General features: G+C 45.6%; 1 protein-coding gene across 1 annotated transcript; it reads left to right on the top strand.

The window, feature by feature from the left end:
* Positions 1–14,158: 14,158 nt before the first annotated feature.
* Positions 14,159–15,119, top strand: LOC119359457. The gene has a single exon (XM_037625640.1). It carries the CDS (start codon positions 14,251–14,253, stop codon positions 14,845–14,847), a length of 597 nt encoding a protein of 198 aa, XP_037481537.1. The 5' UTR covers positions 14,159–14,250; the 3' UTR covers positions 14,848–15,119.
* The last annotated feature ends 416 nt before the right edge of the window (positions 15,120–15,535 follow it).

The raw sequence follows: 15,535 nt of genomic DNA, 5'->3' as shown, positions 1-15,535 counted from the left end.
TTGCCTTTCTTCTGTCCCATAAAAAACATCGTGGAGTTTCGTGGCATTTGGACTCCGTTTGATAATGATTTCCTGCGATGTAAAAAACATGGAAAAAAACAGCAACTGGCACTTGGCACTATGTCAATAGGTTAGTACCAAAAAATGATATAAAATGACTATAAAATGATTATAAAACATCCAAGATTGATAAAAAACAGCATGGAACAATAAAAAATTATAGATACGTTGGAGACGTATCAGCGCCGTCTTTTGGAAGCCGGCCGCCTGGTCACTAGGCTCCAGGGGCTAGGCTAGCCCCAATGTCTTGAAATACTAAGGGGTGTGGATGAGGCTACCCGTGGTCTATCCCCCTAACAACGATCGAATCCTGGGCAAGTAACATATCACCGGACAAAGGGATTTGCCTACGGGATTGACTGAATCCTTGACATCATGGTTCAATCGATAAAGATCTTTGTGGAATATGTAGGAACCAATATGAGCATCCAGGTCCCGTTATTGGTTATTGAACGGAGAGGTGTCTCGGTCATGTCTACATGATTCTCGAACCCGTAGGGTCCGCTCTCTTAATGTTCGATGATGCTAGAGTAGTATTAGGATATGTGCATTTGTAATGGAATGTTGTTCAAAGTCCCGGATGAGATCCTAGACATTACGAGGAGCTCCAGAATGGTCCGAAGATAAAGATTCATATATAGGAAGTCCTGTTACTGTGGCCGGAAAAGTTTAGGGCATTATCAGTATTGTACTAGGAGTGCCGAAAGGGGTCCGGGGTCCCCTGCCCCGGGGGCCCACATGGGATATAGGGGGTTCCCTGGCCTACATGGGCCAGGGCACCTCCCCCAAGAGGCCCATGCGCCTAGAACAAGGAAGAGGGGAAGAGTCCTAAGGGGGGAAGGCACCGCCCTAGGTGCCTTGGGGAGGGAGGACTCCTCCCAAGGCTGGCACTCCCTCCCTTGGAGGAGGGGCCAAGGCTGCGCCCTAATCCTCCCCCTTGCCTCCTATAAATAGTTCGGGAGAGGGAGGGTCTGGACACACCAAATCCCACGCCCCGGTGCTACCTCTTGAGCATGCGTTGGTTTTCCCTTGAAGAGGAAAGGGTGATGCAACAAAGTAGCGTAAGTATTTCCCTCAGTTTTTTAGTACCAAGATATCAATCCAGTAGGAGATTACACGCAAGTCGCCTAGTACCTACACAAACAATCAAGAACCCTGCAACCAACGCGATAAAGGGGTTGTCAATCCCTTCATGGCCACTTGCAAAAGTGAGATCTGATAAAGATAATAAGATAAATATTTTTGGTATTTTTGTTGTATAGATTGGAAAATAAAGATTGCAAAATAAACGGCGACAGAAATAGCTAGTTGACGGAAACTAATATGATGTAAAGTAGACCCGGGAGCCATAGGTGTCACTAGTGGCTTCTCTCATGATAGCATATCTAAAGGTGGGTGAACAAATTATGGCCGATCAATTGATAGAAAAGTGCAAAGTTATGAGAATATCTAGGCATGATCATGAACATAGGCATCATGTTCGTGTCAAGTAGACCGAAACGATTCTGCATCTACTACTATTACTCCACACATCGACCGCTATCCAGCATGCATCTAGAGTATTAAGTTCGTAAGAACAAAGTAATGCATTAGGCAAGATGACACGATGTAGAGGGATAAACTCAAGCAATATGATATAAACCCCATCTTTTGATCCTTGATGGCAACAATACAATACGTGCCTTGCTACCCCTACTATCACTAGGAAAGGACACCGCAAGATTGAACCCAAAGCTAAGCACTTCTCCCATTGCAAGAAAGATCAATCTAGTAGACCAAACTAAACCGATAATTCGAAGAGACTTGCAAAGATATCAAATCATGCATATAATAATTTAGAGAATAATCAAATATTGTTCATAGATAAACTTGATCATAAACCCACAATTCATCGGATCTCGGCAAAGACAACGCAAAAAGTATTACATCGAATAGATCTCCAAGAAGAACGAGGAGAACTTGTATTGAGATCCAAAGAGAGAGAAGAAGCCATCTAGCTAATAACTCTGGACCTGAAGGTCTGTGGTAAACTACTCACACATCATCGGAGAGGCTATGGTGTTGATGTAGAAGCCCTCCGTGATCGATCCCCCCTCCGACGGAGCGCCGGAAAAGGCCCCAAGATGGGATCTCACGGGTACAGATGGTACTCTACAGGTGTCTCCGATGGTACTTGTTGAGTTGGCATAGATCGAGACTAGGATTTGTCACTCCGATTGTCGAAGAGGTATCTCTGGGCCCTCTCGGTAATGCACATCACTATGAGCCTTGCAAGCAATGTAACTAAAGAGTTAGTTACGGGATGACGCATTACGGAACGAGTAAAGAGACTTGCCGGTAACGAGATTGAACTAGGCATTGAGATACCGATGATTGAATCTTGGGCAAGTAACATACCGATGACTAAGGGAACAACGTATGTTGTTATGCGGTTCGACCGATAAAGATCTTCGTAGAATATGTAGGAGCCAATATGGGCATGCAGGTTCCGCTATTGGTTATTGACCAGAGAGGTGTCTCGGTCATGTCTACATAATTCTCGAATCCGTAGGGTCCGCACGCTTAAATGTTCGTTGACGATATAATATTATATGAGTTATGTATGTTGGTGACCGAATGTTGTTCGGAGTCCCGGATGAGATCACGGACATGACGAGGAACTCCGGAATGGTTCGGAGATAAAGATTGATATATGGGATAATAGTGTTTGGTCTCCGGAAGGGTTCCGGAATTCACCGGAAGGGGTTCCGGATGTTTCCCGAAATGTTTGGGTACGGGAACACTTTATTTGGGCCAAAGGGGAAAGCCCACAAGGTTTTTGGAAAGCGCAAAAGGAAGTTTTGCGGAGTCCAGGGACCAGATGCCAGGGTCCCTGGCGTTTGGGTCCAGACGCCGGGAACCCTGGCGTCTGGCCCTGGAGTCCGAGAAGGACTCTTGTATTTCGGGTGAAACCGACTTTGTGGAAGCTTTTACTCCAAGTTTCGACCCCAAGGCTCAACATATAAATAGAGGGGTAGGGCTAGCACCCAAGACACATCAAGAAACACCAAGCCGTGTGCCGGCAACCCCGTCCCCTCTAGTTTATCCTCCGTCACAGTTTTCGTAGTGCTTAGGCAAATCCCCGTGGAGATTGTTCTTCACCAACACCGTCACCACGCTGTCGTGTTGCCGGAACTCATCTACTACTTCGCCCCTCTTGCTGGATCAAGAAGGCGAGGACGTCATCGAGCTGAACGTGTGCTGAACGCGGAGGTGCCGTACGTTCGGTACTTGATCGGGACGGATCGTGAAGGTGTACGACTACATCAACCGCGTTGATAAACGCTTCTGCTTACGGTCTATGAGGGTACGTAGACAACACTCTCCACTCTCGTTGCTATGCATCACCATGATCTTGCGTGTGCATAGGATTTTTTTTTTCAAATTACTACGTTCCCCAACAGTGGCATCCGAGCCAGGTTTATGCGTAGACGTTATATGCACGAGTAGAACACAAGTGAGTTGTGGGCGATAATAGGCATACTGCTTACCAGCATGTCATACTTTGATTCGGTGGTATTGTTGGATGAAGCGGCCCAGACCGACATTACGTGTACGCTTACACGAGACTGGTTCTAGCGACGTGCTTCGCACATAGGTGGCTGGCGGGTGTCAGTTTCTCCAACTTTAGTTGAATCGAGTGTGGCTACGCCCGATCCTTGTGAAGGTTAAAACAGCACATACTTGACGAAATATCGTTGTGGTTTTGATGCGTAGGTAAGAACGGTTCTTGCTCAGCCCATAGCAGCCACGTAAAACTTGCAACAACAAAGTAGAGGACATCTAACTTGTTTTTACAGGGCATGTTGTGATGTGATATGGTCAAGACATGATGCTAAATTTTATTGTATGAGATGATCATGTTTTGTAACGGAGTTATCGGCAACTGGCAGGAGACATATGGTTGTCGCTTTATTGTATGAAATGAAATCGCCATGTAATTGCTGGACTTTATCACTAAGCGGTAGCGATAGTCGTAGAAGCAATAGTTGGCGAGACGACAATGATGCTACGATGGAGAACAAAGTGTCGCGCTGGTGACGATGGTGATCATGACGGTACTTTGGAGATGGAGATCAAAGGCACAAGATGATGATGGCCATATCACATCACATATATTGATTGCATGTGATGTTTATCCTTTATGCATCTTATTTTGCTTAGTTTGGCGGTAGCATTATAAGATGATCTCTCACTAAATTTCAAGGTATAAGTGTTCTCCCTGAGTATGCACCGTTGCTACAGTTCGTCGTGCCGAGACACCACGTGATGATCGGGTGTGATAAGCTCTACATTCACATACAATGGGTGCAAGCCAGTTTTGCACATGTGGAATACTCGGGTTAAACTTGACGAGCCTAGCATATGCAGATAAGGCCTCGGAACACTGAGACCGAAAGGTCGAGCGTGAATCGTATAGTAGATATGATCAACATAGTGATGTTCACCATTGAAAACTACTCCATCTCATGTGATGATCGGACATGGTATAGTTGATTTGGATCACGTGATCAGTTAGATGATTAAGAGGGATGTCTATCTAAGTGTGAGTTCTTTAATAATTTGATTAATTGAACTTTAATTTATCATGAACTTAGTACCTGATAGTATTTTGCATTTCTATGTTGTTGTAGATAGATGGCCCGTGCTGTTGTTCCGTTGAATTTTAATGCGTTCCTAGAGAAAGCTAAGTTGAAAGATGATGGTAGCAATTACACGGACTGGGTCCATAACTTGAGGATTATCCTCATTGTTGCACAGAAGAATTACGTCCTGGAAGCACCGCTAGGTAACAAACATGTTGCAAGAGCAACACCAGATGTTATGAACGTCTGGCACAACAAAGCTGATGACTACTCGATAGTTCAGTGTGCCATGCTTTACGGCTTAGAACCGGGACTTCAACGACGTTTTGAACGTCATGGAGCATATGAGATGTTCCAGGAGTTGAAGTTAATATTTCAAGAAAATGCCCGGATTGAGAGATATGAAGTCTCCAATAAGTTCTACAGATGCAAAATGGAGGAGAATAGTTCTGTCGATGAACATATACTCAGAATGTCTAGGTACCACAACCACTTGACTCAGCTGGGAGTTAATCTTCCTGATGATAGTGTCATTGACAGAGTTCTTCAATCACTACCACCAAGCTACAAGAGCTTCGTGATGAACTATAATATGCAAGGGATGGATAAGACAATTCCCGAGCTCTTCGCAATGCTAAAGGCTGCGGAGGTAGAAATTAAGAAGGAGCATCAAGTGTTGATGGTCAACAAGACCACCAGTTTCAAGAAAAAGGGTAAAAGGAAGAAGGGGAACTCCAAAAAGAATAGCAAGCAAGTTGCTGCTCAAGTGAAGAATGCCAAGTCTGGACCTAAGCCTGAGACTGAGTGCTTCTACTGGAAAGGGACTGGTCACTAGAAGCGGAACTGTCCCAAGTATTTGGCGGAGAAGAAGTATGGCAAAGAGAAAGGTATATTTGATATACATGTTATTGATATGTACCTTACTAATGCTCGCAGTAGCACCTGGGTATTTGATACTGGTTCCGTTGCTAATATTTGCAACTCACTAAATTTCAAGGTACAAGTGTTCTCCCTGAGTATGCACTGTTGCGAAAGTTCGTCGTGCCGAGACACCACGTGATGATTGGGTGTGATAAGCTCTACGTTCACATATAACGGGTGCAAGCCAGTTTTGCACATGCAGAATACTCGGGTTAAACTTGACGAGCCTAGCATATGCAGATATGGCCTCGGGACACTGAGACCGAAAGGTCGAGCGTGAATCATATAGTAGATATGATCAACATAGTGATGTTCACCATTGAAAACTACTCCATCTCACGTGATGATCGGACATGGTTTAGTTGATATGAATCACGTGATCACTTAGATGATTAGAGGGATGTCTATCTAAGTGGGAGTTCTTTAATAATTTGATTAATTGAACTTTAATTTATCATGAACTTAGTACCTAATAGTATTTCGCATGTCTATGTTGTCGTAGATAGATGGCCCGTGCTATTGTTCCATTGAATTTTAATGCGTTCCTAGAGAAAGCTAAGTTGAAAGATGATGGTAGCAACTACACCGACTAGGTCTGTAACTTGAGGATTATCCTCATTGCTGCACAGAAGAATTACGTCCTGGAAGCAACGCTAGGTGCCAAACCCGCTGCAGGAGCAACGCCAGATGTTATGAATGTTTGGCAGAGCAAAGCTGATGACTACTCAATAGTTTAGTGTGCCATGCTTTACGGCTTAGAACCGGGACTTCAACGACATTTTGAACGTCATGGAGCATATCAGATGTTCCAGGAGTTGAAGTTAATATTTCAAGCAAATGCCCGTATTGAGAGATATGCAGTCTCCAATAAGTTATACAGTTGCAAGATGGAGGAGAATAGTTCTGTCAGTGATCATATACTCAAAATGTCTAGGTATAACAATCACTTGATTCAACTGGGAGTTAATCTTCCGGATGATAGTGTCATTGACAGAATTCTTCAATCACTGCCACCAAGCTACAAGAGCTTCGTGATGAACTATAATATGCAAGGGATGGAAAAGACAATTCCCGAGCTCTTCGCAATGCTAAAGGCTGCAGAGGTAGAAATCAAGAAGGAGCATCAAGTGTTGATGGTCAACAAGACCACCAGTTTCAAGAAAATGGTAAAGGGAAGAAGGAGGGGAACTTCAAGAAGAATGGCAAACAAGTCGCTGCTCAGGAGAAGAAACCCAAGTTTGGACCTAAGCCTAAGACTGAGTGCTTCTACTGCAAAGGGACTGGTCACTGGAAGCGAAACTGCCCCAAGTATTTGGCGGATAAGAAGGATGGCAAGGTGAACAAAGGTATATGTGATGTAAATGTTATTGATGTGTACCTTACTAATGCTCGCAGTAGTGCCTGGGTATTTGATAATGGTTCTGTTGCTAATATTTGCAACTCGAAACAGGGACTATGGATTAAGCAAAGATTGGCTAAGGACGAGGTGACGATGCTCGTGGGAAATGGTTCCAAAGTCGATATGATCACGGTCGGCACGCTACCTCTACATCTACCTTCGGGATTAGTTTTAGACCTGAATAATTGTTATTTGGTACCAGCGTTGATCATGAACATTATATCTGGATCTTGTTTGATGCGAGACGGATATTCATTTAAATCAGAGAATAATGGTTGTTCTATTTATATGAGTAATATATTTTATGGTCATGCACCCTTGAAGAGTGGTCTATTCTTTTTGAATCTCGATAGTAGTGACACACATATTCATAATATTAAAGCCAAAAGATGCAGAGTTGATAATGATAGTGCAAGATATTTGTGGCACTACCTTTTAGGTCATATTGGTGTAAAGCGCATGAAGAAACTCCATTCCAATGGGCTTTTGGAATCACTTGATTATGAATCACTTGGTACTTGTGAACCATGCCTCATGGGCAAGATGACTAAAACTCCGTTCTCCAGAACAATGGAGCGAGCAACAGATTTTTTGGAAATCATACATACTGATGTATGTGGTCCGATGAATGTTGAGGTTTGCGGCGGGTATCGTTATTTTCTCACCTTCACAGATGATTTGAGCAGATATGTGTATATCTACTTGATGAAACATAAGTCTGAAACATTTGAAAAGTTCAAAGAATTTCAGAGTGAAGTGGAAAATCACCGTAACAAGAAAATAAAGTTTCTACGATCTGATCGTGGAGGAGAATATCTGAGTTATGAGTTTGGTTTTCATTTGAAACAATGTGGAATAGTTTCGCAACTCACGCCACCCGGAACACCACAGCGTAATGGTGTGTCCAAACGTCATAATCGTACTTTACTAGATATGGTGCGATCTATGATGTCTCTTACTGATTTACCGCTATCGTTTTGGGGTTATGCTTTAGAGACGGCTGCATTCACGTTAAATAGGGCACCATCTAAATCCGTTGAGATGACACCTTATGAACTATGGTTTGGCAAGAAACCAAAGTTGTCGTTTCTTAAAGTTTGGGGCTACGATGCTTATGTGAAAAAAGCTTCAACTTGATAAGCTCGAACCCAAATCGGAGAAATGTGTCTTTGTAGGATACCCAAAGGAGACTATTGGGTACACCTTCTATCACATATCCGAAGGCAAGACATTCGTTGCTAAGAATGGATCCTTTCTAGAGAAGGAGTTTCTCTCGAAAGAAGTGAGTGGGAGGAAAGTAGAACTTGATGAGGTAAATGTACCTGCTCCCTTATTGGAAAGTAGTTCATCATAGAAATATGTTCCTGTGACTCCTAAACCAATTAGTGAGGAAGCTAATGATGATGATCATGTAACTTCAAATCAACTTACTACCGAACCTCGTAGGTCAACTAGAGTAAGATCCGCACCAGAGCGGTACGGTAATCCTGTTCTGGAATTCATGTTACTTGACCATGACAAACCTACGAACTATGAGGAAGCGATGATGAGCCCAGATTCCGCGAAATGGCTTGAGGCCATGAAATCTGAGATGGGATCCATGTATGAGAACAAATTGTGGACTTTGGTTGACTTGCCCGATGATTGGCAAGCCATCGAGAATAAATGGATCTTCAAGAAGAAGGCTGACATTGACGGTAATATTACTGTCTACAAAGCTCGACTTGTTGTGAAAGGTTTTCGACAAGTTCAAGGAGTTTACTATGATGAGACTTTCTCACCCGTAGCAATGCTTAAGTCCGTCCGAAACATGTTAGCAATTGCCGCATTTTATGATTATGAAATTTGGCAAATGGATGTAAAGCTGCATTCCTGAATGGATTTCTGGAAGAAGAGTTGTATATGATGCAACCTGAAGGTTTTATCGATCCAAAGGATGCTAACAAAGTGTGCAAGCTCCAGCGATCCATCTATGGACTGGTGCAAGCATCTCAGAGTTGGAATAAACGTTTTGATAGTGTGATCAAAGCATATGGTTTTATACAAACTTTTGGAGAAGCTTGTATTTACAAGAAAGTGAGTGGGAGCTCTGTAGCATTTCTAATATTATATGTGGATGACATATTGTTGATTGGAAATGATATAGAATTTCTGAATAGCATAAAAGGATACTTGAATAAGAGTTTTTCAATGAAAGACCTCGGTGAAGCTGCTTATATATTGGGCATCAAGATCTATAGAGATAGATCGAGACGCTTAATTGGACATTCACAAAGCACATACCTTGATAAAATTTTGAAGAAGTTCAAAATGGATCAAGCAAAGAAAGGGTTCTTGCCTGTGTTACAAGGTGTGAAGTTGAGTCAGACTCAATGCCCGACCACTGCAGAAGATAGAGATAAAATGAAAAGTGTTCCCTATGCTTCAGCCATAGGCTCTATCCTGTATGCAATGCTGTGTACCAGACCTGATGTCTGCCTTGCTATTAGTTTAGCAGGGAGGTACCAAAGTAATCCAGGAGTGGATCACTAGACAGTGGTCAAGAACATCCTGAAATACCTTAAAAGGACTAAGGATATGTTTCTCGTTTATGGAGGTGACAAAGAGCTCGTCGTAAATGGTTATGTCGATGCAAGCTTTGACACTGATCCAGATGACTCTAAGTCACAAACTAGATACGTGTTTATATTGAACAGTGGAGCTGTCGGTTGGTGCAGTTCTAAACAAGGCGTCATGGCGGGATCTACATGTGAAGCGGAATACATAGATGCTTCGGAGGCAGCAAATGAAGGATTCTGGATGAAGGAGTTCATATCCGATCTAGGTGTCATACCTAGTGCATCGGGTCCAATGAAAATCTTTTGTGACAATACTGGTGCAATTGCCTTGGCAAAGGAATCCAGATTTCACAAGAGAACCAAGCACATCAAGAGACGCTTCAATTCCATCCGCGATCAAGTCAAGGTGGGAGACATAGAGATTTGCAAGATACATACGGATCTGAATGTTGCAGACCCGTTGACTAAGCCTCTCTCACGAGCAAAACATGATCAGCACCAAGACTCCATGGGTGTTATAATCATTACTGTGTAATCTAGATTATTGACTCTAGTGCAAGTGGGAGACTAAAGGAAATATGCCCTAGAGTCAATAATAAAGTTGTTATTTATATTTCCTTATATCATGATAAATGTTTATTATTCATGCTAGAATTGTATTAACCAAAAACTTATTACATGTGTGAATACATAGACAAACAGAGTGTCACTAGTATGCCTCTACTTGACTAGCTCGTTGAATCAAAGATGGTTAAGTTTCCTAGCCATAGACATGAGTTGTCATTTGATTAACGGGATCACATCATTAGAGAATGATGTGATTGACTTGACCCATTCCGTTAGCTTAGCACTTGATCGTTTAGTATATTGCTATTGCTTTCTTCATGACTTATACATGTTCCTATGACTATGAGATTATGCAACTCCCGAATACCGGAGGAACACTTTGTGTGCTACCAAACATCACAACGTAACTGGGTGATTATAAAGGTGCTCTACAGGTGTCTCCGATGGTACTTGTTGAGTTGGCATAGATCAAGATTAGGATTTGTCACTCCGATTGTCGGAGAGGTATCTCTGGGCCCTCTCGGTAATGCACATCACTATGAGCCTTGCAAGCAATGTAACTAAAGAGTTAGTTACCGGATGGCGCATTACGGAACGAGTAAAGAGACTTGCTGGTAACGAGATTGAACTAGGTATTGAGATACCGACGATCGAATCTCGGGCAAGTAACATACCGATGACAAAGGGAACAACGTATGTTGTTATGCGGTTCGACCGATAAAGATCTTCGTAGAATATGTAGGAGCAATATGGGCATCCAGGTTCCGCTATTGCTTATTGACCAGAGAGGTGTCTCGGTCATGTCTATATAATTCTCGAACCCGTAGGGTCCACACGCTTGAACGTTCGTTGACGATATAGTATTATATAAGTTATGTATGTTGGTGACCGAATGTTATTCGGAGTCCCGGATGAGATCACGAACATGACGAGAAACTCCGGAATGGTTCGGAGATAAAGATTGATATATGGGATAATAGTGTTTGGTCTCCGGAAGGGTTTCGGAATTCACCGGAAGGGGTTCCGGATGTTTCCCTAAATGTTTGGGTGCGAGAACACTTTATTTGGGCCAAAGGGGAAAGCCCACAAGTTTTTTGGAAAGCGCAAAAGGAAGTTTTGCAGAGTCCAGGGGCCAGACGCGAGGGTCCCTGGCGTCTGGCCCTGGAGTCCGAGAAGGACTCTTGCCTTTCGGGTGAAACCGACTTTGTGGAGGCTTTTACTCCAAGTTTTGACCCCAAGGCTCAACATATAAATAGAGGGGTAGGGCTAGCACCCAAGACACATCAAGAAACATCAAGTCATGTGTCGGCAACCCCGTCCCCTATAGTTTATCCTCCGTCATAGTTTTCAAAGTGCTTAGGCGAAGCCCTGTGGAGATTGTTCTTCACCAACACCGTCACCATGCTGTCGTGTTGCCGGAACTCATCTACTACTTCACCCCTCTTGCTGGATCAAGAAGGCGAGGACGTCATCAAGCTGAACGTGTGCTGAACGCGAAGGTGCCGTACGTTCGGTACTTGATCGGGACGGATCGTGAAGGTGTACGACTACATCAACCGCGTTGATAAGCGCTTCCGCTTATGGTCTACGAGGGTATGTAGACAACGCTCTCCCCTCTCGTTCCTATGCATCACCGTGATCTTGCGTGTGCGTAGGAATTTTTTTGAAATTACTATGTTCCCCAATAGAAAGAAGTAGGTCGGTGGAGCTACGAGGGGCCCACGAGGGTGGGGGCGCGCCCTCCTACCTCGTTGCCGCCTCGTTGCTTCCTTGACGTCCACTCCAAGTCTCCTGGATTGTGCTTGTTCCAAAAACGATCCTCGCGGAGGTTTCGTTCCGTTTGGATTCTGTTTGATATTCCTTTTCTATAAAACACTGGAATAGGCAAAAAAACAGCAACTGGCACTGGGCCTCTGGTTAATAGGTTAGTCCCAAAAATAATATAAAAGAGCATATTAAAGTCCATTAAACATCCAAAACGGATAATATAATAGTATGGAACAATCAAAAATTATAGATACGTTGAAGACGTATCTCCCGGCGGTAGCCCTACCTCTCCCAAAACCCCGTTTTCTCCTTAGATTGGTTCCGCCAGCGGTGAAGCCCTGCTGGGATTGCACCACCACCATATCCACCACGCCGTCGTGCTAGTTGAGATCCCATCTACTTCTCCTCTCTTGCTTGCTGGATCAAGATGGAGGAGACGTTATCGAGCCACGTGTTGAACGTAGAGGTGCTGTCCGTTCGGCGCTAGATCGGATTGGATCGTGATTGGATCGTGAAGAGTACGACTACATCAACCGCATTATATATGCTTCCGCTTTTGGTCTACAAGCATATGTAGACGCACTCCCCTCTGGTTGCTATACATCTCCTAGATTTGATCTTGGGTGTTCGTAGGAATATTTTTGATTTTCATGCAACGTTCCCCATCAGGGCGCCGGGACGGCAACCCCGGCCAAAGCTCTTGGTGTGGCCTGGACATGGATGGCGTGTGTGGCAGTGTCTGCGCGGTGGTGCTCATCTCCTGATGTGCGCGTGGGGCGCGGATCGAAGGTCTGGCGTGACGGCGGCTAGCGCATGTCAGGCGCGGTTACTTGCAAGGCATGGCGACTGTGACGTCTCCAGAGTGTGTGGTGTGCTAAAGATGGAGGGCATGCATGTATACTTCGCTACTTAGCTCAAGCGGCTTCGATCTAGATCTGGTGCATGCTGGTTCTCCGATCTGGGTGTTGCTGCTCGCGACGCGGCATTGGTTGTTGCAGTAGTGGCGGTCACGGTGGTGGACGGCGGCTACGACCAGGGGGTGGTGCGTTTTCTGGGCACAGTGGATCGTCGGATCTTGCAGATAGAGTGAGGTAGGACTCGGCATGTGTGGTGATCCATGGGCGGCGGTAGGTGATCACGACGTCTTTGGGAGAAATCCTCGTTCCAATCTTCATCGGAGCTGGCGACGGGGACACGTATGAGCATCATAGCCTTTTCGTAGAAGCATCATCATGCATGGAGGTGTGCTGCTTCTCACCACCGCTTTGGCTCTGGACGGAAACCTCAGATCCGCTGGGTCGGGCCATGAAGGATTTTCACGTTTTTCTCCTTGTCGGGGGCATCGTCTCGGAGCCGGCTACTACTGGGAAACTGGTGGATGACGACATCTTGGCTGCGTGGTTTGCTGAGGCGGGGCGCTGATATCTGTTTTAGCGACGACGACAATGGCACCGAAAAGAGCTATGGTCGCGTCGTTGACTTCGGTAATATGTTCTTTCCGGCGTGTCTGAGGTGCTCTTTCGTGTGTTGTTTGGTTGCTTTGAAGCCGGAGCTGCGATGGAGCGTGTTCAGGTGGTGACAATGATAGTCAGTCGGTGGTCGTTTGCGAGGGCACGGTCGGCGCAAGTCCTACATATTTCCCATGTGAAGCTCGCTTTTAAAGTTGGAGTTGTCGGTCGCTCGCGCGTGTGGCCACTTGTTGGCATGTGCCGTCATGGCTTCTGTGTAGCCATTTGCAGGTTGGCTTCGATGATGGACTCTACGGTGAAGTCAGAGTCGCTTGTTCAGGGCAACCGGTGACGACGATGATGCTTGTGACTCCTCCGCAGATGTCTTTCTTCTTTGCAGCTCTATGTTTCATGTTGGCCGGTGATGCCCATGCCGTATGGGTTGGATTGTATTGGTTTAGCCCGATTTTCCGTTAATTAACGGAGCAATTTAACCAATGAAAATGGCAAGCCTCTTATACCTTATGTAAAAAAAATACGGGTTGTGTGGGTCGGCTTGGAAGCCAGAACCAAGCGAAGCCCCAAGTTTGGATCCAAAGCCGAGATGTCCCCCAGTCGTCGTGGTGTCCGCACACGTGCACTCCTCCCACGCCCATCCACATGTGCCCTTGTCCGTGGACAGGAACCAAGAAGGGAATGGGTTGCCCAGCTCAGCTGCGCCTGATATAAAACAAGTGTTTCCGCTCGCCTCGAGATCCCCACTCCACTCTCCTCATATACACTCTACTGGCCAGTTACCGAGTGCTGCAACAAGCGAGTGAACACACAGCATCGTCGCACGCCACTGCTTAGCTTAGCCAGAGAAAAGGAGAAGCCGATCTGATTCTGCTCTCATCCCACACACCATGCCGGGGAGAGAAGATGGAGCCTCCGCCGACGAGGAGAGCTCGCAGTGCAGCAGCGGCTGCCAGTCCGGCTGGACCCTGTACCTGGAGCATTCCGGGTCAGGCCAACAGCAACGTCGCACGCTGCCATACGTGCAGCCCGGCGACGTCCTGAGGCAGATGCTGCCGCAGGTGGAATACTCCGACGAGGAGGAGGAGGATTCTATGGTCTCCGACGCGTCCTCCGGCCTGCCGCCGCACCTGCGCGGCGAAGAGGAGGAGCTGTTGCAAGTGCGAGGTCAGACCAACATGCCTTCACAGCAGCGTCGGTCGGCCTTCGGCGGCGACCAATGCCACTCCGGCTGGGGTGGCAGTCGTCGCACCGCGAGCCTCTCTGGCTCCCGTTCCTTCGTCTCCACGAGGTCTCGTAGTTCGGGCGAGATGAGGAGCAGGAAGAAGAGGAGGGCCGTCGTCCAACGGCAGGATGAGCCGGCGACGCGTCGCCATGGTGTCTTCGACGACGACGATGATCTCCACGACACCGCGAGTTCGTCCGGCGTCGTCGCTCCCGCAGCAGTGGTGGAAGCTACTCCCTCCGTCCGAGAATACTTGTCATAGAAATGGATACAAATGGATGTATCTAGAACTAAAATACATCTAGATACATCCATTCCTCGGACAAGTATTTCCGGACGGAGGGAGTATCAAGGATGGCATGGACCTGCAGCCAAGCTGCGCCTGTGCCTTCTCGGTTCGAAGCACCGGCATGCAGGTCTCGCGATGCTGCACCATAACTGATGAAGTATAGCTAGCCAGGGAACGAGAAAGGCCTTGTTTTGTCGGCCGCATGTATAATCAGATCGCTCGATCATAGCCTCACAGTTCACCTAGCTTGTTTGTTTCAAGTTATATGTACGAAGCAAATCGTCCGTAGTGGAGACAAGAACCAACAGTTTTGATCGATCTTCGTGTACTCCTAATTTTCATTACCAGGTTTTGCTTGTTTACTTTGCGTGTCTTCTTGTGCTTCCAATACTTAGGCCTTCTTAGCTATAGCCTATAGCCGCACGTGCTTCCAACGAAACGCATATGCACATGCATTTTGGAGAAAAATCCTAAGACTAATGTAATGGTGTTATGAAAAGCTTTAGGTCTACTTTTTATTTCCCGGCTGGTGGGTCAGCATCGTCGACAATGTAGAACATGTATGGAGCCAGCCAGAAAACGCCAATATCTTATCTTGAATCCATCTCGTCTTTACCATTACTCCCTTCTGTTTCAAAATAAATGACCCAACTTTATACTA

This window comes from Triticum dicoccoides, chromosome 2A, assembly GCF_002162155.2.
Source record: "Triticum dicoccoides isolate Atlit2015 ecotype Zavitan chromosome 2A, WEW_v2.0, whole genome shotgun sequence".
NCBI lineage: Eukaryota > Viridiplantae > Streptophyta > Magnoliopsida > Poales > Poaceae > Triticum > Triticum dicoccoides.
Note: the sequence above shows the minus strand (reverse complement) of the source record. Positions and strands in the feature narration are given on the sequence as shown.